General features: G+C 55.7%; 1 protein-coding gene across 1 annotated transcript in view; it reads right to left on the reverse strand.

The window, feature by feature from the left end:
* Positions 1-2,862: 2,862 nt before the first annotated feature.
* The window catches only part of CDK18 (cyclin dependent kinase 18), a 34,282-nt gene continuing 10,754 nt past the window's right edge, over positions 2,863-26,390 (reverse strand). Inside the window, exons 2-16 of the mRNA XM_086765731.1 lie at positions 16,992-17,148; positions 10,589-10,734; positions 10,116-10,241; positions 7,981-8,037; positions 7,618-7,732; positions 7,347-7,441; positions 7,187-7,249; positions 6,686-6,809; positions 6,487-6,607; positions 6,060-6,157; positions 5,520-5,625; positions 5,260-5,302; positions 4,721-4,811; positions 4,345-4,422; positions 2,863-4,032 (exon numbers count right to left, since the gene is read on the reverse strand). Coding sequence (XP_086621857.1) covers positions 3,998-4,032; positions 4,345-4,422; positions 4,721-4,811; positions 5,260-5,302; positions 5,520-5,625; positions 6,060-6,157; positions 6,487-6,607; positions 6,686-6,809; positions 7,187-7,249; positions 7,347-7,441; positions 7,618-7,732; positions 7,981-8,037; positions 10,116-10,241; positions 10,589-10,734; positions 16,992-17,115 — 1,422 coding nt within the window. The 5' untranslated portion in view covers positions 17,116-17,148 and the 3' untranslated portion in view covers positions 2,863-3,997. The remainder of the gene's footprint in view (positions 4,033-4,344; positions 4,423-4,720; positions 4,812-5,259; positions 5,303-5,519; positions 5,626-6,059; positions 6,158-6,486; positions 6,608-6,685; positions 6,810-7,186; positions 7,250-7,346; positions 7,442-7,617; positions 7,733-7,980; positions 8,038-10,115; positions 10,242-10,588; positions 10,735-16,991; positions 17,149-26,390) is intronic.

A 26,390-nucleotide genomic window follows, 5' to 3' on the forward strand; every position in this document is an offset into this window, starting at 1 on the left:
GCAGGCTCCCACCTCCGGGTCCGGTCCCTTCCCCGTGCCCCAGGACAGACACTAAGAGCTTTTGTGTTTCATCAAGCAGGTCAGACTCTTTACCTAATGTTTTCCTGCCTGCCTGTTCCTAGCCTGTTGCTGGAGCTCTGGGCTCCCATTTTATGCCAGCCTGAAGATAAGTCATGGGAAGAAAACCAAACAAAACATTTGAGAAGCTTGGGAAAATGGCCTTTTTTTTTTTTTTTTTTTTCTCCACCATGTGTAAGGGAGAGGAAAAAAAATCCACTTATTTTGTCCTTAGTCTCCAAGAGACAATGTAGTTTTGTTATTTAAAATCAACATAGATCTGGCACTGGCTTGGGCCAGGAAAGGCGTGTGCATATGTGTATGGAGAGGGTGAAATTAAATAGCTCTGCTTGTAAGTTTTATTATTGTCCCATCACACAGACCTTGCTTTATACATCAGCTTACTTACATTTCTTTAACTAGCTATCAGCTGGGAAGATTAAAGAACACAGCCTTTCCGGAGGGCACAGCTAAAACTCCATTTTCCATCAGAACTGGTAAAAAAAAAAAAAAAAAAAAAAAAAAAAAAAAAAGGCAAGAAAAACATCTGGAAGACAAAGCAACAGTTTCCTTTTGTCAAAACTCTCCATCTGTGAGGAGTGCCAGCTACTCCACAAAGCAGTGGATGGGAGAACCCACAAAATGGCAAAAATGCCGGAGAGCCACAGACATTCCCAGCATTCTCATTAGCCCAACTTTAAAAATCCAAGCGGTGCTCCAAAAGCTGGGGAAAGCCTGCCCAGGACGAGCTGCCGGAGCAGGCAGGGAGCGATGCCATCGGCAGCGGGAGCCTCGCCGCAGATTTCCTCCCCTTGCGTGCAGGGAGGAGCGGGGCACCGCTCTGCTCCGGGCTTTTATGAACTGGAGCATCTGAGGGATCTTGGTCCTCCCAGACCCAGCAGTCCTGAGAGTTAGACCATCCAAGAGATGGAGAAGGGGGATTTGGCCCCGGGCTTAGAGCCAATCTGCATCTCCTTTTTTTTCTCCACCCGGAGCACGCCGTGGGAGATCAGGCGCTCGCGGCTCTGCCAGCCGACACGTGCAAGCGCAGCAGCGACGGGCGCTTCGAAATCAGACCTATCGCCCTCCCAAATAAAAATCAAATATCCACTAAATGCGGTGGAACAAACGGGGTTATCTTAAATTCAGGCTGTTAGTAGCACACAGGGCTAATAAATAATAATGTCTCCTTCCGGGAGAACTTGCAGGAGGAAAGGCAAAGGCTACGAAAGAGCAAACAGCGGCTAACAGGCCCTTTGTCTTCGCTATCTGATCCCGGGTGAAGCAGTCCTGTCTACGCGGCCACTGCCAGGTCTTTTCTCCCCAGCAGTTTCCGTAGGTGACCTTGTCCTTCAGCAGGAACACCTCTCTCATGGGGCAGCGAGCTGAGAACACACTGATCTGGTGCCCTGGTGTGGTCTGCCGCCCTCCTCCCAGCACGAACGCGGGACGGCTCAGCTGGGCACCCCACGCCCCAGCAAGCTCCATCACAGGGATGGTGATGGGGATGGTGATGCCAAGTAAGAAAACAGCACACAGCCAGGTCAAACACATCCTGAAGGGGCTTCCCAAGAGCGGGTGGAGGGGGTTCCTGGTCCCACCAGTGCTCGCAGACCGCAGGGAGGGCTCTGCTCCCCCGGGCACAGCAGCACTCTCCACCCCATGTACCCGAAGGCGCTGCTGCAGGGGCACGCTGCGTCCGTGAGCCGGCCTGCCTGCCCAGCTGCTAATTCCCAACGGGAGCTGGCTGCCCTGGGAAGTGTAAGTCAGCACCACAGATCCCTGCCATGCCAGGGAAATGCCTGTACAAAATGCCTTTGCGAAAGAAAAGGTGACAGCGTGAGAGTTGAGGCTTCCTCCAGCCCACGTCTCCCTTTGCGAAGCTCCCTACTGAAAAGCCCCACGGCAGCAGGAGCCGGCTGAAAAAGTAGGCAAAACACCCTGAGATCAGGGCGAAATGCGTCACTGGTGGCTGATGGCTATTCATGCTCTTCCCTATCAAATGGAAACAATTAATGAACTATTCAGCCTGCTGTACGCTGGACATACCGAGGAGGGAACGGAGCAGGGATGGGCAAACCTCAAACAATGCAGACGTCTGGATGCTTGTCTAGGACAAACCCGAATTAACGGCCCCGGTCTGATGGGGGAATCTCAGAGAGCGCATCGCGTCGAGCACTGGTGCAGGGAGCAGCCGCCCCAGAAGCTTTGGGGAGCTCCAGAGTCTCCACATTTATCCTCATGCTTTGCATTTTCTGAGGATGCCAGAAGAAACGCTGCACAGCAAAGCAGAAAACAGAGCCCGCGCTCCCAGCTCGATGGGGAAACAGCGGTGTGGAGAGTTACCGTCCCCTGAGCAACGTCTCCCACGCTGGGAGCACGGGTTAAGACACCAGCATGTCCTGCCAGTCCCAGTGCCAGTGGACAGTCCCAGCACCCAGAGTCTCCTTGCCGCATCCACGGGCTGGAGGACCGGTGGGTGAGAGGACTAGTCATCCGGGACAGCCAAGAAAAGGATGCGAATATCATACAGTAGAGATGTCCTGCAATGCTCGCACGCTTGAAGACATTTCAGGCTGTTTGCAGGCTGTGGGGCAGAGGTGCAGCAGGGCCTCTTTGCTCGGGATGGATTTGGCACGTTCCTGAAGTGCACGGAGAGGAAAACACACCAGAAGCAGTCCTCAGCCAGCAAAGCACGCTCAGATCTAAGCACGCACCTTGGTCCCACGGCATCGATCTGAGCCGGGGCCGGTACGATCTGGCGTTGGCTACAAATGTAGAGACCAGGCGACAAGGTTTGAGGGATGATTTGCTTCTCTCCAGGTCTATTTCTGGTCCCCCCAGCTGAGCTGTGGGAGGTTTGGCACCTCTCCCCCTTCCTCCGGGTAGAAACGCACTGAGGTGGGTGTGTGCAACACTTTGGTACGGAGAGCTGCGCGGCTCGGGCTCTGCCACGTCCCGCGGGGCTCAGCGCTCCTGAGATGGAGCATCCTGAACCACATCCTGCCCCTGGTGATGATGGCAGAGAGGGTGGGTGACGGGCAAGGGGCCGCTCCATCAGTGCCTGGGAAAGGCTGGCCGAGCGGGACGCAGCACGGAGCTGACGATGCTCCTTTGGCCCCGCGCTTCTGCACGGCTCTACCAGTAGGTACCTGCACCCTGGGTGGGCTAAGCCAACCCTTGCTCTCCACTCAGGACATCCCTGGGGAGCAGCCAGCTGATCGAATTTGGAAACACAATGGCGGCAAGGAGGGCGAGATGCTGGGGGAAGCAATGGGAAACCCCCTCCTCCCAGCTGCTCCATCCTGGTCAGGAATCAGGTGCCAAAAATGGGGAGAGAAAAAGGGGTTATGCAGGCAGCGGCAAGGGCAAAGAAGGGAGGGCTGCCCGCAGTCCCGTGCTCCAGGTGCAGTCTCTCCAGTGCCAGGGTGGGTCATGCCCCTGACTCATCACGTGGCTGCAAAGCGTCCCCCCGAGAAACAGGGGGTGCAGAGCAGGTTGTCTGAGCAAAGGTGTGTTTTTCAGAAACGCCTCCCTGGGCCGAACGCTACGACCCACAGCCCAGCTCTGGAGAAACCACCCTCTGCTCACAAAACCTCCCCGTGCCCGGTTCCCCGGGGCAGCACACGATCCCGCGCTCCGGGCCATGCCCGGGGCAGCTCCTTACTACAGCACCGGCACAGAGGGCGGCAGCTCACGTCTGACGGGGGGCAACGTGAAAATAAGAGGGGGGGGGGGGGGAAAGGCCACAGGTCCATCAGCGGCAGCTGCTAGGGGCTGTGGTTGTGGGGACGGGCAAGGGAGAGCCTGCAGCCGAGGGCGCTTCGGCATCGTCCTGCTCAAGTCAGTAAATCTGCAGTGGGTCAGGTGGGAGCGTGCTGCCGCCTCCTTCCTCAGTGCCTCCATCTCCATGGTGACAGGGGGAACACGAGATCCAGGTTTAAAATATACTCTGCCTCCTGTTCTTCCCTCGGGCTGAGGAAGAGAAAGAGAGAGATGGGTCAGAGAGGTGGGATGGCGAGCGGCACGCCACAGCGGAGCCGAGCCCCGCTCCGTGTTAGGTTACAAGCCCACTGCATTCATAGAGGAGGGACCTGCAGCTTAGGGTGCCCAGATGTGACTTGGTACCACAGTAGGCGACACGGATGCCCCATGGGTAATAATTTGTGGACTAAAGCAGGGATCAGGTTTGGCTTTTTCCTATGTGGGACCCACTGGGAGTAACCCCAGTGCTGGCTCAGTCACAGCACCATTGGGAGAGGTCAGCATGATTTTCCCCTGTCCTACCTGACTGCTGAAAGGCTGAGCCTCGGTAGCCAGGGTCCTTTTGGAGCTGGATCTCCTTCAGGGAGAAGATGGAGACATCTAGGCAGAGGGGGCAGAGAGAGAGGGGTCAGTCCCACTGGCTGAGCCAGCAGCACCCAAGCGCAGCACCGCACCCCATCAGAGCTTCTCTCTTGCACTCCTACTCTACATTGCCCTACCCAAATTATTTCTTACTCTCACAACCGCCAAACCTCCACCCCACCCTGCTGCAGGAGCACCTCTGATCGAGCAAAGACAAGAGGCATCCGAAGAGACCTGGCTGCAAACACACCGCCCTCGGGCTGCGCGGCAGCTCTTTGCTCCGCGTCCGCCAGGCAAGAGGACAGCGCACACTTACTGTCAGGCAGGAGATGCACCCGCTCACCCAGGCTCTTGAAGTAAGCGTGCCGCAGGGCTGCCTCCGCCGAAATCCGGCTTTTGGCTTCGTACTGCACAGAGCCCCAGAGAAAGGGAATTACACACAGTCCGCACGCGCGAGACGGCATAGAGGCCCTGTGCGGGGCACCCGTGCACGTGTAAGTGCCCAAGCAATTTCACACGCTGCATGGGTGACAGCATGTCCAAACACCGCGCACGCGACGGGGGTGTGCAAGCAACTACCAGTGCCGTTTGCGTGTGCACAAGGGACGGCACGCGCTGCGTGACCACAGGACGTGGATCATCAGGTTTGTGTCCTCCCGCTTGTGAGATGACACAGGGTAAAGGATGTTTCACCAGCCTTACTGGGAGGCGGTTTGGGATAGCATCTACAAAGCCATAGCTGTAGGTCCATGGTTTATTCTGCAGCCACCGCTCCTCAATCAGCGTGAGGGCACCCAGAGCACCTTCACTTTGGGAAATCCCTTCACCATCCAGCCAGAACTGCTTTAGACTCACCAGGAGGAGGTTCATCAGCAAGTCGATGCCTTCGGAGTCCAGCCTGAGAGAAGGAGGAAATAAAAAAAGAAATTAAAAAAAAATAAAAATAAAAAATGAAGCATTATTGCACCCAGGCGACATTGCAATTATCAACACAAGGGAGAAGCGCCAGCTGGGACATCCAGCACATGGATGCATTCAGAACTGGTCTCCCCAGGCTCCCGTTCACAACCAGCGCAAGCCCCCCGTGCCTCACATGTCCCTGCTCAAGGAGGTACCTCGGGGCGTGATTTATCAACGGCTGAGCTCGGTACTGCGTGAAATTGTACGCCTTAAACTCCTCGTTGGATGTTATTCCAGGCCAGATGTCTTCTGTTGGGGTTCCTGGGAGGGGAAAAGAGGGAAGCCTGTCACACTCATTTAGAATCATAGAATCACGGAATGGTTTGGGTTGGAAGGGACTTTCAAAGCCCACCCAGTCCAACCCCCCTGCCAGGAGCAGGGACATCTCCAACCAGATCAGGTTGCTCAGAGCCCCGGCCAACCTGGCCTGGAATGTTTCCAGGGATGGGGAACATTTGGTGCAGAGAGAACAGCCTGACCCACGCGAGCCCCCAGCATCGCGCCCGCGCATCCCACGGGGCAGTGGGAGAGGAGCCCCTCGCCCTCACCCCTCTGCGAGCCCGGAGAGGGGGCTGTGGGCAGCCCCCGCCCACGGCCCCGGGCTCCATCCAGACTCCCGAGGCTGCGCCTCGCCACCGCTCCCGTGGTCAGCCACTGCCCTCGCGTGGGGATTTGGGAGACAGCAGAAGACTCACCCAGCAGCCTGAAGATCAAATGCAGCTCTTCCTTCACCGTGGAGCCGGGGAACATGGGCCGGCCGGTGACCATCTCGTAGTGGATGCACCCAACGCCCCTGGAGCAGCAGAAGCCCTGGGATCACTCGGGGAGAAGCCCCGTGGGCACCCCACCACCCCTCGGCCAGGGCTGAGGTTCCTGGACAGGGAAATCAGCTCCAGGAGCTGTGTTCCTTCTCTGCTATGTGTCATCGTTCACCCCTGAGGTGGAGAGCATGCTCCAGAGACCCTGAGCCCCAGGGGACACGGAAATCGCTGGGCGAGCCCACCACCCTCCGGCGTAACCGGCGCTGTGGGCACGGATGGCGCTGCACTGGCAGATGGGTGGAAATGCCCGACCCACCATGTCAGAGAGCCCAGGAAGCTCAAGTTTAGAGCTGTGACTCACCACATGTCAATGGGTGTGGAATATTCGGTAGATCCCAGCAGGACATCAGGGGGCCGGTACCACAGCGTGACCACCTCATTGGAATATGTTTTCGTGGGGACCGATTTGGCTCTGGCTAGTCCTAAGGATGAAGGGGATGGGCATCAAGGAGCTGCACCTCCTTGCAAAGCTGCATCTTTCCCAAAGAGGTCCAACCTACCGAAGTCAGCCAGCTTGAGCTCTCCTCTCTCGTTGATGAGGAGGTTCTGGGGTTTGAGGTCTCGGTGCAGGATCTTTCTCCCGTGACAGTAAGCCAGACCGCGCAGCAGCTGGAACATGAAGATCTGTGGGGAGGTGAAGGGGTTTGCATTTAGCATGGCAACACGGGCACCAGAAGTGAGTCTGCCTCAAACTTATGGCCAGGAAAGTCCCCTCAAAGCTGGACGCACTGTAGACAAGCATTTGGGCCCATCACCAGCAATCCAGAAAAGGGGAGGACCAAAGTCTCTGTGCAGAGTAATTTTATTTAGGGTGGCAGTGACTGGAGGAAAAGCTGGTGGAGTATCAGAGCAGGCTGAAAAAGGCCAGAGAAGGGTAAGAAAGCTCAGCTGAAGAGAGAAGGGGTGTCCAGCCTCACCCAGCCCTGCAACACGCTGGACTGCATTCCGGGCGAGCATCCCACATGCAGGGAGAGGCAGGGATACAGGCGGCACTGTCTTACCTTCACGTTGTGCACGCTCATCAGGTTCCCGCAGTTTTCGAGGTACTGTTTGAGGTCGTTGTCCTGCAATGGGAAGCAGAGGTCAGCCTCTCCTTCCTCCACACGCAGAAAGGCAGCCGCTCCCCAGTTCCCACAGAAAGCTCCCCCCCTCCAAACCCACCAGGTACTCAAAGACGAGGGTGAGGGAGCGCTCTGTGTGGATGATGTCGTGCAGGGTCACGATGTTGGCGTGCTTCAGGTTTTTCAGCAGCGACACTACAAGGAGAGGAGACGGCCGGTTGGGGCAGCAGGACACGGGCACCGCGCAGCGGCACGCTGGTGGGACTGGGGGTATAAACACCCACCCGCAAGCACCGCCCATCCCAAATCTATCCGTGACCCGGCACTGCTCACAGGGGACTGCGATGGAGAAAAGCCCCGCCTGCTCTCACCTTCCCGTATGGCCGTGCAAGGTGCTCCTTCCTCGTGCTCCAGGCGGATTTCCTTCAGGGCAACCAGGTTTTCCGTCAGCTTGCTGCGTCCCTTGAAGACAGTGGCATAGGTGCCCTGGGTGGGGGGAAAGAGAGAAAATCCAAGCCATGCAGACCATTTGTCAGGGTAGCACAACACTGATGCTCCATAATGGCTGCAGGAAGGATGCTTTGAAACTACAGGGCCAAGCCTGAAGTCCACAGAAAGTTTTGGTCTAAAAATTGCTAGATATTGAAGAAATTTGGCTACAGTCTTTCCTTTGCACTTCATTCTACCTTTCTAATTTAATTTAAACCCTTACAGAGGTTTCGTAGTCTACTCACCTCTCCCAGTTTGTCCAGTTTAACGTAAGTTTCCAGCTTCCCGAACCCGATATCTGACTGCAAGAAAGAAAGGAAAACATCACTGGGAGAGATCTTGTCCAGCGATGGCTTCACCTCCTGGGAGGAAGACCAAGGATGCTGGACCCTAGCAGCTTTGGGGGCAGATCAGTCAAGGCAGGAGCTGGCACACAGCAGCCCAGCTGACCTACGCATGTGAAGTCCATTACTCTCCTGGAGAAGCAGAGCAATCAACCACAAAACCTTCACACTCCACTGGCTGCTGAAGGGAAACGGATGGCGCCTGCACCCCGTACCCCGGGGCAGCTGGGTCTTCCCCTTCTCACTGCGATTCCCTCCTCTCACCCCCCTACCCTGACACAACACCCGCAGCGGCCGAGTCGCACAGGAGCTGCAATTTGCAAAAAGCCGATGCCCTTTCTGTGGGAGAAGCCTGGTGAGATCCTGCTGCCCGCGCCCAGCTCTTTTCTTGAGCGCTCTCCTACGTCCTGCTCTTTACTGCGACTCCGTTCATTTCTCTGTGTGCTGTTCAAATCAAGCGTGAAAGGGACATTTTCCTGTTTGGAACAGTCACTCCGTAACATATCGCTGCGCCCTGCTCTGGCGAACCCAGTGAAAGAAGGCCAACTACCGTAAGATTTCCGTGTCACTCCTAACAGCCCCCCGAAATTCCACATTTCTGGGGGGACAGAGCCACCTCCTCAGTTAGCTTGGATTATCCACGTGCCAGGGAAGGGGATGGTTCCCAATACAACAGGACCCTGGGCAAATCATTGCTCCTGAAGACTAATGAACCTGTGTCATTGTCCCACAAAACGTTTGCATCGGTGCAGCCCCAGGTCAGCAGTCAGCTCTGACCCCAGCCCAGCTAAAGCCCCCCCAGCCCAGCAGCGCTGCCCTCCCTGAGCCAAGGGTTTATGCTCCATCAGCAGACAGAGCAGGATGGACAGCTGTCAATCAGCTGGAGCGGGATGGACAGCTATCAATCAGCAAGGACAGGGGCTGTGCCCCTGGGAGAGGCACTGAAGGAGCCCCCTGAGCTGTGCCCAGGGCTCTGCCTGGAGAGCTGGCAGCCCCAGGCCTGGGGTGCTCTCGCAGCCCCCCGCCCCGCTCACCACATCTGCCCCACGGGAAGGGTTTTTCCTTGCCACAGGCACTGACCAGACCACCGACCTCTCCCAAGCTGCCCCACGCAGCAGGGAAGCTGCTTTCTCGCTCACGCAGGCTGGATTTGGAGCAGCAAATCCCAGGGGAAGATAGCGGGTTGTTTTTACCCTGTTTTGGCTTTCCCAAACCCTCTCTTTACCCTGGAACAGAGCAGGGAAATGAGGTGGCTGCTGCAATCCGAGGTGCCGTCCACCCCTCAGAGCCACACTGAGTTTTGCAGGAGGGTGCCTCGTTCACGGAGGGGGCCGTGAGCATTAACGGCGCAGTGCTCTGGCTGTGTCTGTTTTATTGATCGGACAGAGCAGGCAGGTAGTGCAAGCTCTCCTTCCCTCCTCCCTCCCCTGAACAGGCACGCCAGATCTGAGGATGCCCGCCGGGACCTCGCTGTCGTATCCGTACAGCGCCGAGCGCTCCCGGGCAGCGGCACACGCATTTGTAAAGAGGGCACCGTGTTTTTGCTTCTACAGAGGCTGATGCTCTGCAGTAAAGAAACTGAAACGCCAACATTAATGCAAAGGCTAATTCATTATTTATCAGCATTTGCATTTCAACGAGCAGAGGCTCCGGCACTTGCTAAACCACAGGAAGCTTTCCACCTCCTCCAGTGTGGAAGGAGCCAGGCCAAGAGGAAAGTCAGGTACATGCACAGGTGAGCAAAGGAGTGTGCAAGCGTGGGGATTTGCACAGCAGTGTGCGGATGTGCGCGTGTGGGAGCGACACGGGGAAGAGATGCAGATGTGCATGGAGGAAGGACGTGTGCTGCTGGGAGCGTGCAGGGATCCATATGGGCAGGGACACATGTACCTTCATGACACAGCATGGGTACAAGGGATCTTGCACAGCGGGGCATGACAACGTGGCAATCAGCACACGCATGTGCTGGCTGACACTTGTATGTGTGAAGCAAGATGCCGTGCCCCGCGCCGCTGGCTCCGTGCGGCGAGACTTACGAGGGAAGCCCGTCGGGACATCCTGCTGAGGGGCTTGGGGTACTCCGGGCTCTCCATCTGCAGCTTCTGCAGGAACTCGGGGGGCAGGCGGATGTCCATGGGCAGGGAGAGACGCTTGCTGACATCCTGCAGAGAGGGCCAGGAGAGAGGTGATGAAGGCATCTGAGGAAAGAGGACTGCACAGAGACATTCAAGGGGAAGTGCTCTCTAACCAGAGCTGGTATTAATGCTGAAGCAACAGGCTCAGCGTCTGTGGGACCCTTAGTCAAAGCAAAAGGGAAAGTGCCTGTGCTTGGGGATGTGCAGTGGACTTTGCCAAGTACCACAGGAGTCACAGTGAGTGAACCTGAGAGGATGTCAGGGCTGGTGTCTGAGCCTGCCAGGTCCCCATGAATCAAACACCAGCTCTTCCAGGCAGCAGGCAGGTGACAACCACAACTGGCCGTGTCCCCTCTGCCCGCAGCAGTACTTGCCTCCATGGAGAAGCGGCGCTGGTTGTTGCTGCGGTACCGCACGGCCACGGGGGACTGGCCTTCCACCTCGGAAGGGGAGATGGGGCTGGTGTCTGCTCGGAAGTCCCTGCCCAGGTGTCCCAGCTGCAGGTGCCCTTGAGCCAGGTCTGGGGACAAAGAGAAAGGAGAGCGAGCTGCTGGAGTGGCAGCAGAAGTGCCAAGGCCCTTGCTTTGGAGAAAGGAGTGAGAGCAGGGCAGGGAGGTGCAGAGATGCTCTGGAGCCACAGCAATCTTCTTCCTTCTCTTCATCCTGGGGACAGAGGGAATTCCTGCGGTTTTGCTCCCGGCTGCTGGTGCATCACACCCCACAGCTCTGCTCTGCAGCCCCCCCCGCAATGAAGGTCCCTGACAGATGGGGAGGGGGATGCAGAGAGGGGATCTGCTTCACCCCCAAGGCCACCCAGATCTCCCACGCCCCAGTCCAGTGCTCTGCGCCCCAGGCAGCCCTGCCCAGCAGCTCATCCCTCTGCGGCTGCACCACGGGGTTTTGCCAGGGTGAGCATTCACCTTAACGTCCCAGCCTTATCTCCACTAACGTCACGTTGGACAAAGCACGGTTTGCACTTTAGGAACATGTAGGCACCTGACCATGGCTCTGGATTCCTCTGTGCTAGGTCTGACAAAAGCAAAACAGAGAGCGAGCCCTGCCTCCAGGGAGCTTACACCTACCTAAATCTGCCCGGGGAACCACCAAAACCAACAGACATTGGGGCCTCTCCTCTAAGGATGTGACCATTTCTCAGCAGATGAGGTTTGGGATTAACAGCTGCAGAGTCACTTAGAGCAAAACAAAACACTCCAGGCTTTCCTGCCCCAACCCACTGCACTTAGCCAGACACACAGCCCCCAGAAGCACAAAAGCTCTCTTGAAAACCAAAGTAGCTCAGAAAAAATAACTCTTCTCTTGGGATTCCAGGTGTGAAGCCTCACTGAGCCCAAGAAACCCTGAAAGGAGCAAGAAATCGGAACAAAATAAGCCATTGAGCTCCCTCTGGTCTCCAGTTTGAGGTCTGCACTTAAGCCTCCTCACTCTGTAATTAACAGTTGGTTGGTAGGAATATTCTGGCAGGCGTAGACCCAGACAGCGGCACGGCAAAACACCGAGGAGTTCAACGCAGGTCGTCTGGACCCCGCTGGAGTGGACTCCCCTGACTCACAGGGATGCTGTTTCCAAGGGGCTGCTTGGAAGGAGGCAGGGATAACTGGGTGCACTGGAATGGAGGATGCAGGGCTAACTGGGTGCACTGGAATGGAAGAGGCAGGGCTAACTGGGTGTGCTGGGATGGAGGAGGTGCATCCACCACCCCGCGGTGATTTCTCCAGAGCACAGAGGAATATCGCAGCAGGGAAACTCCCCAGGGAGGACCTGCCATGTCCCAGGCTGGGCCACCGAGCCCTGCCCCGGGCCAAGCCCTTTCCCCAAGCTGCACGGAGACAATTCCCTGCGATACCCAGCGCAGATCTCAGCGCCGACCCCACAGCGCTCCGGCAGCCAGCGATGATCTCATTGCCGAAGACCGGGAGAGGGAGGGCTGGCTTTCACGGGGCGGTGAGCAGGGCTGGGACCTGGCTGCAGCTTGCTCATCTGACGGATGAGAGGTGGCAGGCAAGTGACCTGCGAAAAGATGTGGTTTCATGCCACGGTCAGCGGGGGAGCAGGGGACCTGCAGGCTGAGGGATGCAGGGCATCCTCAATAGATAGCCCGCACCCAAGGGATGCGTTCAGCCCCCACCACTGGGCTCGGAAGCATCCAAAACAGTGCCAGGAGATTTGGGCAGACAGGCAAGGAGGCGGCACAGGGTCACCCCTTCTCCCAGGATATCCAGTCAGGATGCTGGCTCTTGTCCCTTTCTGGCCATCTGTCTGCGCAGGAACAGTCAGGAAGCTTACCCTGAATTAACCACCAGGATGAAATTAACGTGGATCAATTAAACTGAATCAAATCTTTTTCACTTGCTCACTTCCTAAGCAAATTATCTGAAAAAAAACAACAAAGGCCATTTAAAATTTGACCGAACAGAGCTCAACTAATCCGCTTTAAAGGGGAACAGGATACACAAAAGATGCAAACTGCCCCAGGATGGGAAAAGCAGGTAAAGAGACAGAGAAGACTCGAAGAGATGAGGGGAATGGTGTTTTGGCCACCCTGGGGCCAGGAGGGGCAGGAGGGATGTGCCAGCCCAGTCTTTCCTGCATCACCACGAGGTACCCACAGCACCCGGGATGCCCAGTCCAGAGATGCTCTCGCAGGGCTGGGGTTGCCCCTGGGCTTGGAGGACCTCGCGAGAGGAGACGTGAAGCCGTGGGCGTGCAAACATGAGGGCCTGTTTGATTCTGCTCGGCATTTCACGTGGATTACGGTGAGCCCCGACACTCTGCAAATAATGAGGCTGCATGGGATATGAAAGCAAATTAAAGTGAGACCGCAGACGCGGAGGCTGCCTTTGACAAGCCTCCAGCTTTTTTTTTTTTTATAAATATATTTAAACACTGTCTCTGCCAAAAGAAGCTTTGATCTCCCAAGGAAAGGGGCCAGAACCCTTCATTGCTTGCCTGACTTAAAACTTTTAATTACTTTGCTAAGTGTCAACTCTCCTCTCAAAGCTCTGTCACACTCACGAGGCAGGGCTGCACGCAGATCTCCGATTATTCATCCTCCTTCCTCCCCCTCACCATCACGTCTTTGTGGCCTTGCCCTCCAAAGGCCAGATCTGGCTCTGATTTATGCCCTTGCAAACTGGGAGTTACACAGGCTTTGCAGCCGGAGCACCGAGACCTTATTTGGCCTCGGAGGACAGACCAGCACAGTAACTCTTTTGGGGCAAAGCCTTGGTGTAGATATGAGGTATTGCTGGATGCCACCAGCTCTTATCAAAAAGGATAAGAGAAATAGGAGCCACCAAAACCTGATGCCTCTGAAAATCCGGAGTATGGAGAAGAACATGTGACTGGGAAAGCTGACAAAGAGGGGAAAGAGCTCCTTAATGTGCAGCTGGAGCAGCCACGGAGAAGGTTCCCCATCTCCAAGGATGTGGAGATGGTGCTGGCCTTTGTCAAGGAGATCAGGTCCCGCACAGAGCCCAGCCTGGGCTCTCCATAACCCAGGGGCTTTCTTCCACAGCTGAGCAGCTGCCGTGGGTGAGGAAAGGTTGTGCTGCCCAGGGAAGGGATGCAGGGGCAGCGGAGCTGTGAGCAAGCAGGGCTGTGACCACAGGCACCGCCTTTGCCTCTCCGCATTGCCAGACTCCATCAAGGTGACGTTGCCTGGGATGGGATGTACCCAGGCTGGAAAGCTGTTTGCTTTTCCATTTGTCAGCTCCGCTTCTCTCAGGCCTCATTTTATCACCCTCTGTGGGTGAGGTCATGAGGATTACGGGATGGAGGGGATGCAGCGGCAGATTTTCCACCGCACCACCAACAAACAAGGCAGGTTCCCACCCACAAGAAGGCCCTGCCTTGTCCCGTTGCCAGAGTCAGAGCAGCTCTGCACATGCTCTTGGAGCATCTCATGGGAAGATCTCCTGGCCTCTGCATCACCCTCCTCCCCAAGGACAGGCGGAGGCACTCACAGCCACCAAAGGGCAGGATTTGCAGCCTGCCATGACCTGTGAATGCTGATAACCTGTGATTTCTGATGCTGGAGGGGGAAAAAAAACCCAAGCAAACTACAAACAATTCCCTGAGGAGCTGAATGAGGTGATGAAAGAAAAAAAAAAAAATTACGTGCTGATCTCTGCTGTGATTAGCACTCTTTTCTGGAGCAAGGGATCACAGTGCCTGACCTGTCATGGGTCATCTGCTCACCAGGAGAGAGAGGAGGCAGGCGAGCCTGCCCACCACGCTGACAGAGACAGGGGCACCTTCAGAGACCCCCGGCAAGGAAGGTGAAGTCTGAAGCAAAGCTTTTCCCTGTTTCATGGGGAAGGGAAGCAGCACAAGAGTGACTGCCGCGGCTCTAGTCTCAGCTCTGCTACCAGTTTTCTGCACGACAGTAGCAAAGTCATTTTGCCTCTTTGCATCTCGATTCCTCCATCTGTAAAAAGGAGGAGACCAACACCTCAAAGAGAACTAAAGTCAGAGCCCTCTCTGGACCGGGCAGCTCCCAAACCTCACCACCACACCCTGCAAGAACCACTTGCACATAAACCCCCTTCTCACCCCCTCCAGCACCCCCAAAATGATCCTGTCCCCCTAAACCACCAGAGCATCGCCCTCCCACGCCATACCCGCATGTTGCCTCAGCCCAGGGTGCCAGGGCTTGTCCCCCAGCTCTGCCCCCTGGTACCGATGCCCCCAGCTTCCCCCCGCCAAGCCCTCCCGGCACGGGGCTGGGGGCAGAGCCCCCACCCAGGAGGGGTTTAGGAAACAGCCAAGGAGATGCTTCAGCCAAACACCACTGTGAGGGCTCCTCATAAACAACAGCCGCAGCCCGCAGGAGACGGGGATTAAGGGCACCGCGGAGGTGACTTCTCGGGGTTGTTTACAATCCCCAAGGGAAACTTAATCAAGAGATCTCAGGCAGGAGGAAGCAGGCTCGGGGTGCTGGGTACGGCAGCGGGTTTGGCCTGTGCTGCGTGGGAGAGGGCTCGGGTGCAAATCGGGAGCTGAGGGCACCAGGGAGGGAGAGCTGTGGCTGGGGGCCAGGACGTGCGGCATCCAGGCAGGAAGGGAGGCCATCGACCGCCGGGAGCAAACTGCAGCGGCATGCAAGGAGCTGTACCCCAGGGCAGCATGGGCAGACCCCCAGCATCCCCGGGTCCAGGCAGGAGGATCTTCTAACCATACCACATCACACTGGTCCAGCCTCTACCCACGGGGTCAGGAACACCCTCGGGTCCTGGCCCCAGGCTCAGTCTGCTCTGACTTTGCTCTTATCCTTTCCCGGTGACCTCAGGAGCCAGACCAAAAGCAAGGGAGAGGGTGGGATAGGCAGATGCTGCTTGCACTGGTTTACCATTCAAGGGCAAAGGAAGAACCGTGACCAAGGCTTCATTAAAGCAGAAGAACGAGGAAGTCTCCTCTCCGACAAAGCCTGGGTTTGCACGGCGGAGATAACGAGCACGGGTTCAGACATCCCAGAGCAGAGGTCCCCCAAGGAAGGCAACAGCAGCAGCAGCTGTCAGTGCCTGGGACTTTCTTAGCCTTGCACCGTTTTATCCCCACGGCTTCTGCACATCTAATTAAGGGCTCAAGTCTAATTATAGCCCTCGCTGCTTGCTAGGGTGTGAGGGGAGGTGTGTGTGCAGGAGCAGGGAAGGAGGCCGTGAAGGGATGCTGTCAGAGCAGCCTGGCTGTCCGGAGGGATAAAGAAGAGCATCAGGAGCTGGAGGAGTGAGGAAAGTCAGCTCTAAATTAGGTTACCGCATCTCTTTCGAGCAGGTTAGCTGGCAGAGCGACCATCCCTTCCTGCCGGGGCAGACGCGAGTGCCAGGCAATTACATCATGGCCTCAGCCCCTGCTTGCAGCAAAAGTTTCTAGCAATTGTGGCTGCAGGGTGAGGGGAAAAAAAAAAAAAAAGAGCTTGAACGTGATCTGAGTGGAGCTGAGGGCACTGACACAGGAACGGGCTGGCCCACGGCAAAGCGAGTTGTTTTGGCAGGAGGCAGCAGCAAGCGCAGGACGCGATTGCCGGGAGCGCTTCAGCCTCGCGCCCGCAGCAGCAGATTTACCCCTGGATGAATCAAGTCTAACTTCATCAAGGTTTCCAGCCGCCTGCCTGTCAGCAGCTCTGCCTGCTTGTCTGTGCACAGCCACCTCGGCCTGATCCGCTCCCAGTTTCTGCCCCCAGCATCGCCTCTCCCATGATGTGCCCAGAGCCGGAGACAGGAGCCTGCCCCAGCCTGCAGCGAGCGGCTGCCCCGTTTGCAGAAGGGCTGTGCCCCATCCAGGTCAGAGAGGTGTTAACCCTGAGCCTCCCTGGGACCTTGAGAAGGCTGCGGGTCCAGGAGCAAAGGATGGAACACTAGATTCTCCCCTGAACGGAGGCTCTGGAAGGGCCAGCCCGTAGCCCTGCATGGGGCTCAGACACCACTGTCATTTTTGGGCAGGCAGGAGGAGAAATCCACGCTTTCCCACTCTCTGCCTTAACCACAGACGTGTCATTCCCCTCCCTTTTGTGCAAATACCTTTCCCTCCTATAAGGCTTTCCTTATGCAAGCATAAATCTCTCTTCACATCACATTTAACGACACAGTGTTATTAATCCTGCTGGATAGATGGGGAAAGCAACACAGACGCAGGGGCAGGAACTTCCCGCATGCCAACGCACCCAGAGAAAGGCCAGGGGGCTGGAGCGGAGACCCTCGCGGGCAGCGCTGACCCCAGGTGCTCCCCCCCCCAGCACCGTCCCGGGGGGCTCCTTACCTTCATTCCTCCGGTTGTTGAGCTGATTGAACTGCTCCGTGAACTCCGTCAGCGACTCCTCGATGGTCTCCGTCCGCGGAACCGAGAGGGAAAACCTCCGTTTGAAATTTTTCATCTTGTTCATTTTATACCCTGTGCTGCGAGGGATGGCAGACCCCTGTGGGGAAGGGGAGAGAGCAGGCTGAGAGGGGTGGGTGATGCACGGGACAGCCCCCCAGCCCCACAGCTCCTTTTGGGGCTGGCAGCACCCCGATCTGAATTTCCCATGCTGGGATCTGCAGGGGTCCCCGGGAAAATCCTCTTCTCCCAGGCACCGCTGCTGCGTCAGAGCAAAAGAGGGGCCACCAAAGAGTGGTGACCGGGGGAATTGGGGTCCTGGTGTCTTTAGGAGCTGAGCGTGGTTAAGAGGTGCAGAGGGGTTTTCTGAGCTCATTACCAGACAAGCCCAGGGCGCAGCTGTGGACACCGAATCACGAGCATCAACACAGGCCATGCCTTACAGCATCCTTGGAAACACCAGGGATGCTTGGGACAGGGAAAGCAGGGTAGAAATAGAAGGAAAGCAAGAAAGAGTAAACAGTGACGGAAAAGATTCTACACTGCACTCCTCCCCATACAAGGAGGCAGCTTGGTCTCTGCTTCGTCCTTGCAAGAAAGGCTTCCTGAGCCAGCAGCAAAAGCTGAGCGGAGGCAGCGCCGGCCAGGGGGATCCCCCAGAGCATGGCAAGGGGAGATGCTTCCAGCCCACAGCTTGCTCACAAGCTCTGGAGTGACTCAGGCTGGATAGGCATTCGAATCGCCTTAGCCAGGGATCCGATTAAAGCAGTAAAACCCTTAAAGGAAGAAAACGCTCAAGGGGCACATGGTGAAGCGCGCTGAGTCTGAGCAGCCACGGGCTGCAAGAGCTCTCTGTGCACGGTTTGGTCTGTAGCACCAGCCCTGCTGCACTCGGGCGTTATTCCTCCTGCCGAGCACAGACTCCATCAACAGCCAACGCTCCCTGCTCCCCGGACCTGCAAGCATCAGTGTCTCACCCCCAGCCAGCCACAACTCTGCCCCTTCAGCCCCAGGCCTGAGGAGGTTTGGGTCTGCCCCTCTCCCCTGCCCAAGCTGATGAGTGTAGGGCAGCTCCTCCACCAGCCTTCATCGTCCCAACCCTCGAACCTGTCTGGCAGGGGATTTCCATTTAACAGCACTGGACTTCTTTAACGCTTTAACGCTGCTCTCATCCACCAGCCCAAGGGAGGATCTTAAGGGGAAAACCATCCCTCCGTACCAAACGGACATCACAAGCTACATAGAGCAGTTCTTTCCCATACTGATACACACATCCAACAACTTCTCCGGCACTCCTGGAGAGGGTGGGTGGGCCTCCCGGGTGGGCCCCCCCTCCCACTCCTGGGTGTCCCCACTGCAGCTGAGCAGCCCTCTTCCCACTCCCTCCCAGCCCCCTCCAGGACTTATCAGCCCAAACAAACGGTGATCACATTCCAGACTGATGCGATCAGACACAGCATCCGGGAGCTAAGGCATCGCATCACCAGGGCAACCGGAACACTTGGGTTGACATGCCTGCATCTGAAAGCTTAAAAGATTATCCGTCAGCAATATCACCACTCTGTCTGCGTGCCTGCCATGCTCTGCTGCGAGGCATGGCACCTAGAAAATCCCTAGGGTTCACCTCAATCCTGGGGACTCACGCCCTTCAACCATCCCCACTCATCTCCCACCTTCAAAGCTGCAAAAAGCTAAAGCCGAAGGCTGGACACGATGCTTGCATCTCGCGTGCCTGGAATCAGGGCTGGGGTATTTGGCTGGGGGTGGGAAGGGAGGCTGGAGGCTGCTTGGTGTTGCAAAGAGAGGCGGGATGCTGCTAGACACATCCACTTCAGGCTTCAAACATTTCCATGTTTTCTCAGCATCACAGAAACACACTTGCCAATAAAGATGCTGGCACTGGCGAATGCTGCATTAACAAAGTCTCCCTGCTGCTGCTTTCCTCGTGGGCAGGAATAAAGTCTCCAAGCAGTGCTGTTCCTTCTGAAGGGAAGATAACGCTTGACACTTGCTTTGGAGACCACATCCCCAGCCCGTGGCTCTGATCTGGCTCCTACCTTGCAAGCGAAGCAAGTTTTAACGGAGGCTTGGGTGGTGTGTGGAAACGCCGCTGGTGCTGCAGGCACCCAAGGAACTAAAGTGACCTGAAATGTTTTGCTCCTGCTGTGCATGCTGACACCGCTAAAGTGGCACCGGCAAAAGCTACAGAGCTCCTGTGCTCGGCTCTGTTTTACTCCCAAACAGGAAACAGGAGCTCAGAGAAAATTCACAATGCTCCCAGCAGGTACAGAGGCTCAAACTCAAAACAGTCTTTCAACATCAATGTTCAGATCAGTGTCTTTCAAATTAGGGCATAAGTAGGTTTCCACACATCTCTGGTGAAGGTTACGCTGACGAACTGCGCTCCAGTAGCATCCTGAGCCACCCTTGCACGTGTGCATAACACAGCAAGTGCAAGGACACCCTCACAGCACCCAGTGCTGCAATCGCCTGACTTCACATCCACCTGAAAGTACCAGGCTGTCTTCACTGGCAAGGAAGAGAGAGTTGCAGGAGATTGCCCCTCACCAGATGCTTAAATCACAGCTTGGAGAGGAAGGCTCTGTGTTTCAAGAGAGATTTAGCAACGCTGTGCATCCCTACCAGTAGATGAAAGAAGAGCATCCCAATCCTGGACAACTCACTTGCGGGAGCAAGGAGGACAGATCCCAACTCTGAGTACCATTCCCTTTTGGAAAGGGCACCCAGGCTGGGACCGGGAGGGATTGGGGCCGCTCAACCCACCCCACAGCTGCCATGCCCGAAGGACAGCAGTCACCCTGCCACGCTGGGGACAAAGTCCCACTCTGGCAGGGAGCGGCACGGGACAGTCAAGAGAGCAAAGCCACAGCGCAGGACCAGAAGGTCACAGAGCTGCTGAGCAATTCCTGCTCTGACAGTTCCCCACCAAGCCAACCCATCACCTCCAGAATGGCCTCCAACTCCAGGACCAGGAAAGATGCAGGGAATATAAAAGATACCAGGAATACAAAAGATAGCCCATCTCCAGGTGAATGAAGAGGTGGATGAGGGGAAAGGGTCTTTCCATCTCCCTCCCTCAAAACTGTGCAAGCGGTTTAGAAAGCAAACACTGACAAAAATTCCTGCTCCACAAATTGAAGTCCAAATCCTTCCCCCCCTTGCTACCTACTGGAATGCCAGCAGCTACAGGCTGCTAAATATAAACCTCCTTGGAAAGGAAGTGGAGCGGGGGTAAAAATAGCACCGACATCGCTAGCTGCCTCTCCTGCTAGGCACAAGCACTGCACTCGTTATCTTTATGGCTCTGCAATTGTGGCTGTTTCCTCCAGCTAGACCTGGACCTACTCAGCATCTGGTGATGGAGTTCACATTGAAGTGTTTGTCAGCTGGAATTTTGTTCCCAGCCCTCCACTCCTACCAGAGAGGAAGTTGTCCCATCCTGAGGGGCCATTTGGATCCAGGTGCCCCAAAGCTGGGATTTGCTCCCCTCCTGCAAGCAGAACATCCCGCAAACCGTGTGCTAGAAGGCTGCGGCAGATGGCATGGGGCAGGCAGTGCGGGGTCCCCAGCGGGCACCCCTCCACACACAGCACCCTGAGCTGCAAAGGGCTTCGTCCACCCTCCCGCTGCATTTCTTTTGAGAGAAAACACCTCCCTTCACAGCTAAACCCAGCAGCCAGCCCTCTCCCCCAGCACAGATTTCAAAGGGAGAACTGCTAGCAACTGCCTCTTGTTTTCCACCACCTTTCATGTACTAAAGGAAGCATAGGCATTTATTGACTTTCTCTCAGAAAGCGCCGCTTGCTAGGCAAAGCAATGACATCACTTGTTTTACAGCCTGAAGGATCTCGAAGGGAATCAGAGCAACCCCCAAACCGCGGGCGTCTCCGGGACAGAAGAAGCCGGCTGGTTAACAACACGCAGAAACATGATGGTGCATGGTAGGACACGAAGGGGAGCAGCAGTCTAAACTGGCAATAAAGAATTTAGGCATCAACAGGCAAAAAATGAAATCCCTCAGGCTGGAATTTGGCCAAGAAACAGGGAGCAGAGCCAGCAGTGAGTGATCTGCATTTACTGTAATACAGTCAGATAGGAAAGACTTGGCTAAAACACTTCAAAGAGCCCAAAGCCGAATCCCGTCAGGAAAGCTCACCACATGATCAAGAGAAGATGTTAATGATTCTTTAAACACTGCATTCAAGGCCATATTCGCTGCGCTAGCAACAACCCTGCTCGCTATTTTTCAGCAAACTATTCCCCCAGGCATGCGGGCTGTGACTACCCACATGCATCTCCCTTGCATTTGTACAGCAAAACCCGCCGGCGCTCCGCTGTGGAATTCAACAGACAGGTATTTTCGGCGCAGGCAAGCCATCATCCGAGTATGAAAGTGTCCCCGTTCTCCATCAGCACGTTGCAGGGGCTGGGACGCAAGGCTTTCAAGCCATAACCGCTTCATTGCTTTTCACAAATGGTGCCGCTCCATTTTTTTTTCCTTACCATTTTAGCAGACTCCTGCCCCCATCTCCCCAGGGGAAAGGCTGCAAGGGAATAGTACGCTTTTTTTTTTAAAAGCTTTTTTTTAATCCCCAGAGAGATTAACAGTTGTGTTTACAAGGCAAAATGAACAGTCCTATTCAGCAGTTACGGCTCACGCTTCCAGCTATTAGGTAGCATTGATTCACTCCTGCAGGCATCACAAACGGTGAATTCTGCCCGCAGAGCCTTATTTGCTCTGCAAACACAGTTATCGCGCAACGCCGCACGCGGCCGAACACACAATGAACCCTGGCACCAGCTGAATACGTGCCCCCCCTCGCATCGCAAGGCGTGGAGACCAAAGTTGGACCCGCCAAAAGCTCCCAGCGCAGCCCAGGTGCCAGGCAGCCCTCTCCACCGGCCGGTCTCCAGTTTGGTCGATGTTGTGCTCCCTCCCCAGCTCCAGCGCAGAGGGGCGGGGAGAAGCAGCACGCACTGCGCACAGGCGATGGGAGAGATTTTTGGCCCCTCCATGGCACGCATCTCTGCACACAGGAGCTCAGCACAACCCCAGTTCCTCCTCCGCTCCGAGTTTCCTCAACAGAGCCAGAGCTGGACCCTCGGGAAGTGCACGGGGAGAGATCTGGGGCTGCTCAGAGGGAAACAGCAGCACGCTGAGGATGACTCCAACACACACCAGGGCCACGCTGAGTTTTCCGCAGCCAGCTCTCCTCCCTCTGCTCAGCTCCGCTACTCAGTGGGCCTGACATTTCCCTCCTCCCCGGGGAGCAAAGCCCCTGCCAGGAGGTCAAGGTCCTGCGGGGACGGCAGCGCCATCAATTCACATGAATCCACAGGAGCCCTGTAGCAAACAGCAAGGCCATCATTCCAGGGCAGCACCCACGCTGGGCACGACTGAAAAGCGAGCTTTGGGTCTCCAGGGAGTCAGTCCATCCTCATACTGCAACTTTTTTCCCCCGCCTGTACTACCAGCTTCCATGATTACAACAAGTGCAGTGCAGCAGGAATGTGATTAACGCAGCCAAGAGATCGCTGTCGCCCCTGCTCACGTCTGCACTTCGGAGGAGGCTTGGGAGGAAAAATGATCCTGTCACAAATGCCCAAGACTGGCTTCCACCCTGAGCCTCTCAGCATGCCTCAGTTTCCTCAGCTATAAATCAGGAATGACGACGCATCCTTCCTCCCTTCCAGTTTGCCTGCATCTTCCTTGGTTGTGAGACCCTGGCAGGAGGATGCCTGGTTTTTGGCTGCACAGTGCCCAGCAGAGCAGGGTTTCCATCCCTCATTCCAGCACCGCAATTACTTCTTGCTAACTTGCTGCTAAGAGAGAACGGACGCAGGCAAAGCACAAGCCACGTGAGCCACGTACAGACCTCAGACTCACACAGACACCCTGGGAAGGGTGAACGCCACGGAAAACTTCCAGCAAGCCCAGCCTCTGGAGACTTTATCACCTGTCCTTGATGCGCGGGTGAGCGGGAAGGAAAGCCGTTTCGCTAGATGCGCATTTCCACTCCCATTTGCCCCACTCCTGACAATGAGCCCAGTAACAAGAGCACACAAAGGAGGTTTGTTCTGCCTTTGTGTATTTTGCCTTTCTGCGTCCGCAGCCCGGCGCGGTGCAGTCAGCAGTTCTCCCTTGGCTCTTCCCTTCCCAGCTCTTGGTGAGATCAGGGCAGCTCCGAGGAAGGCATTAAAATGACGGTCATTATTCCGCGGCCCCGAAACACTAGGCACTTATTCCTCAGCCGAGGCTAACCTGAGAAAACTGTCCAGTGTTCGGCTGGAACAACAATAGACTGCTAATAGCCAGTTTGTGCACCAGACACCCCAGTCACGGGTGGGAGCTCAGTGCCCACATTGTCTGGGAGCCGTGCAGAGCTGCTCCGAAGGTGGTCGTGTCAGCGTTTCCATGGTACGTGCGTCGTCTGCAGGGCATGAGCGATCCAGACTCGCCACCGCTGTAGACCAGCGGATCCCCTGCTCCAACCCATCCATCACCGCTGGTTTGCACCAGGAGAGCAGGCAGCGGGGGAATGAGTCTCAGAAAAAACTGCACGACTTTTCCCCCTGGAATCCAACCCAACTACGTTTGGCTTTGAGAGAAAGATGCTCCCTTTGATACTCAGTTTTGCCACAACAGCTATCAAGTTATTGAGACTTAATTTACAGTCGCTCAGGAGTTCACGGTGTGCATCCCACCGGCAGCACTGTCTCATGGTGCTGGACCACGACCTGGGAGACCATGACGCTCGGGAGCAAAGAGCTGTGCTGGGATTGCTGGGGCAGCAGCTCAGCTACGATTAGCTCATGATTTAGCCGTTCTCTCCCCTTTTCCGTGACTCACTCTCACCTTTCCTCCTTTTACTACACAGCAGGCACGTCCTTCACAACAAGCATCATGCGATGTGTATACCAGGCTCCTAGCACAGCGCGCAGCTACCGCAATATCAACACAAGTAATTACTGAAGAGGAACATTACCAGCAAAGGCCAGCCTGGTTCCTGCCTGTTATGACACTCCACTGATTACCGTCTGACAATAAACTAACGCAATCCGAGCTGCATCCAAGGCTCTCCCTGCCACAGCGCAGGGACCTTGCTGGGAAGCCTGCCTGCTCTTCACAATCCCCTTGGAGACCTGCTGTCCTCCACTGCCCTCTCCCAGCATCACTTCCCCGTCACCTGGCTGTCACATCGCGCCCCAAAAGTGACAGAGGCTCCTGAATATACGAGCACAATCGCAAAAGCATTCATGGATGCTGCTGAATGAAAGATGCTCCAGAAACACAGCCACAGCTGGCAGCCAGCGTTCCCAGGTGGCTGGGAGAGACAGCAAAGGGGGTGCCAGCTTCCAGCTGCCACAAAATCATTCTCAGTAACACAAAGCATCTTATTTTCTCTCCCAGGAGTGCTTATCCTGTGGCTGAGGCTGTCACCACCTGCCTTTCCTTTATTGCTAGATGGGAAGGAGGATCCACGCTATGGGAGAAGATCCCTGGTGCAGGAGAGAGCAAGTCCCACCGACATTCCCAGCACACCTGCAGCTCCGTCCTGCTGGAAATGCAATGCTGTTATCCACACATTCACACAGCGTGGGGTACGTAGGGTCTGCTGGCTTCTTAATTGCTATTTTCTTTCCTCCTTTTCCTTTTTTTTTTTTTAATTAGAGCTTTTGTTCTTTCCCCAGCCCACACAGAGCTCCTACAGCTGCAAGCTTGTCTGAGATTGCCATGCAGACAAGAGCTCATGGAAAGCCAGGATTCACCTTCCCTGCAGTGCTCAGGAGGAGCCAGGATACCTTGTCTCCTTCTCCATTTAACAGAAAATACTGGAATTTTCCTCCTCATCTTCCACCTAAGCTCTCTTTCCAGCACGTGAGAAGGCTGGAAATATAGTGTCAGTGTGACACGAGGACTGAGGGAAACTCATTTCTCCAGCTGCAGCGTGGCAGGCAGATGCAGGAGCCAGCCTGGACCCGCCGCCCAGGGATGCGATCGCAGCTCAGTGGGCATCACGCTGCCTCAGCCCCGCGGGGACAGCTGCGCAGAGGGACCATGCAGTGCCCAGGTCCCCCGTTTGAAAGCATTCCTAGGGAGGGTATTTAAAGGAACAGAAATTACATCCTGTACGCCCAATAGTCAAGTGGAATTTGTGAAATGCAGCTACCTCTGAGAAAAAAAAAAAAAAAAAAAAAAAGGAGGGGGACAGCAACCAGCATGGAACAGCAAAGAGAAGAAATGAAAGCCAGAGCACTGCGAAAAGTCTTACAGAGGGAACCTACTATCAAAGGATCTTGACAGGACCTAATTTCCCAGAAAAACAGAAAACCGTTTTAATACAAACAGAAGCACAACGTTTACAAGAAGCAGCACCACCACAAGCACTCAAAGCCATGGAGAGCTCGGCACCTCGCCACGCGTTTTCTGGGAGAACCGAGACGCGCAGAGCCCGGCTTGCCTGGCTCCACCCTGATAAACCGCGCTCACAACAGCGCCGAGACTTCTGCCAGCTACGCTCCGCAATCAGTGAATACCTGGCAAGAGGAGGAGAGGCTGTACAAACAGCTTCACGTGGGATTAACACTCCTTCCTCTCCCCCAGCAAGCTCCCAGTTCAGATCCAGCAGCTCCCTGGAGCCAACACCACTCATAAACCAGCCCCCTCCGACCGATCTTTCTGCGGCAACAGGAAAAGAAATGAATGAAAGGGGACGGTGTTCCCGACCCGCCGCTCCCCACTCCGGCACAGTTTACAGTACCAGTTACGGACTGGGTTTCTCCCCAGGACCATGCTCTGGAGCAGTGGTACCACCGCTTGGCATTAGGCACATAAAACTCTTTGTAGCAGGGTTTCAAATCTGTTTTATTTAAAGCTCTGGCACAGTCACATGGTAGGAAGGCAGCGAGCAAACACTGCGAGTCTGCTCCCCTGCCAAGGATTGCGCTAATCTGGTATTTAATCTTAAACCAGTTGCACGCCCATCCTCGGAGGGCTTTGCGCACGTGTATGTATTTCTCCCTCAGATGTGAAGGAAACGCACCCACGCAGGTTGGGAGCACAGCGAGCCAACGCTTGAGGAACCGGAGGTTTCAGAGCACAGCACAAACTGTAATTACTTCTGGCATCCCCGTCTCCCCCATCACGGGAAGAGCAATGCTTTGACATCTTTTCTCCAGACTCTTCCTCACCACGATCGCGCAGCAGTGCTCAGAGCCTCAGCCGGGGGTGAGATGAGCAGGTGGGCGTCCGGGTGATGGTTCTGGCTTGGCTTTGCTCCCCAGACCCAGAGCCCACACCGCATCCTCACAATGAGGGAA

The sequence above is a fragment of the Chlamydotis macqueenii genome, chromosome 23 (assembly GCF_036417535.1).
Source record: "Chlamydotis macqueenii isolate bChlMac1 chromosome 23, bChlMac1.mat, whole genome shotgun sequence".
NCBI classification, from domain to species: domain Eukaryota; kingdom Metazoa; phylum Chordata; class Aves; order Otidiformes; family Otididae; genus Chlamydotis; species Chlamydotis macqueenii.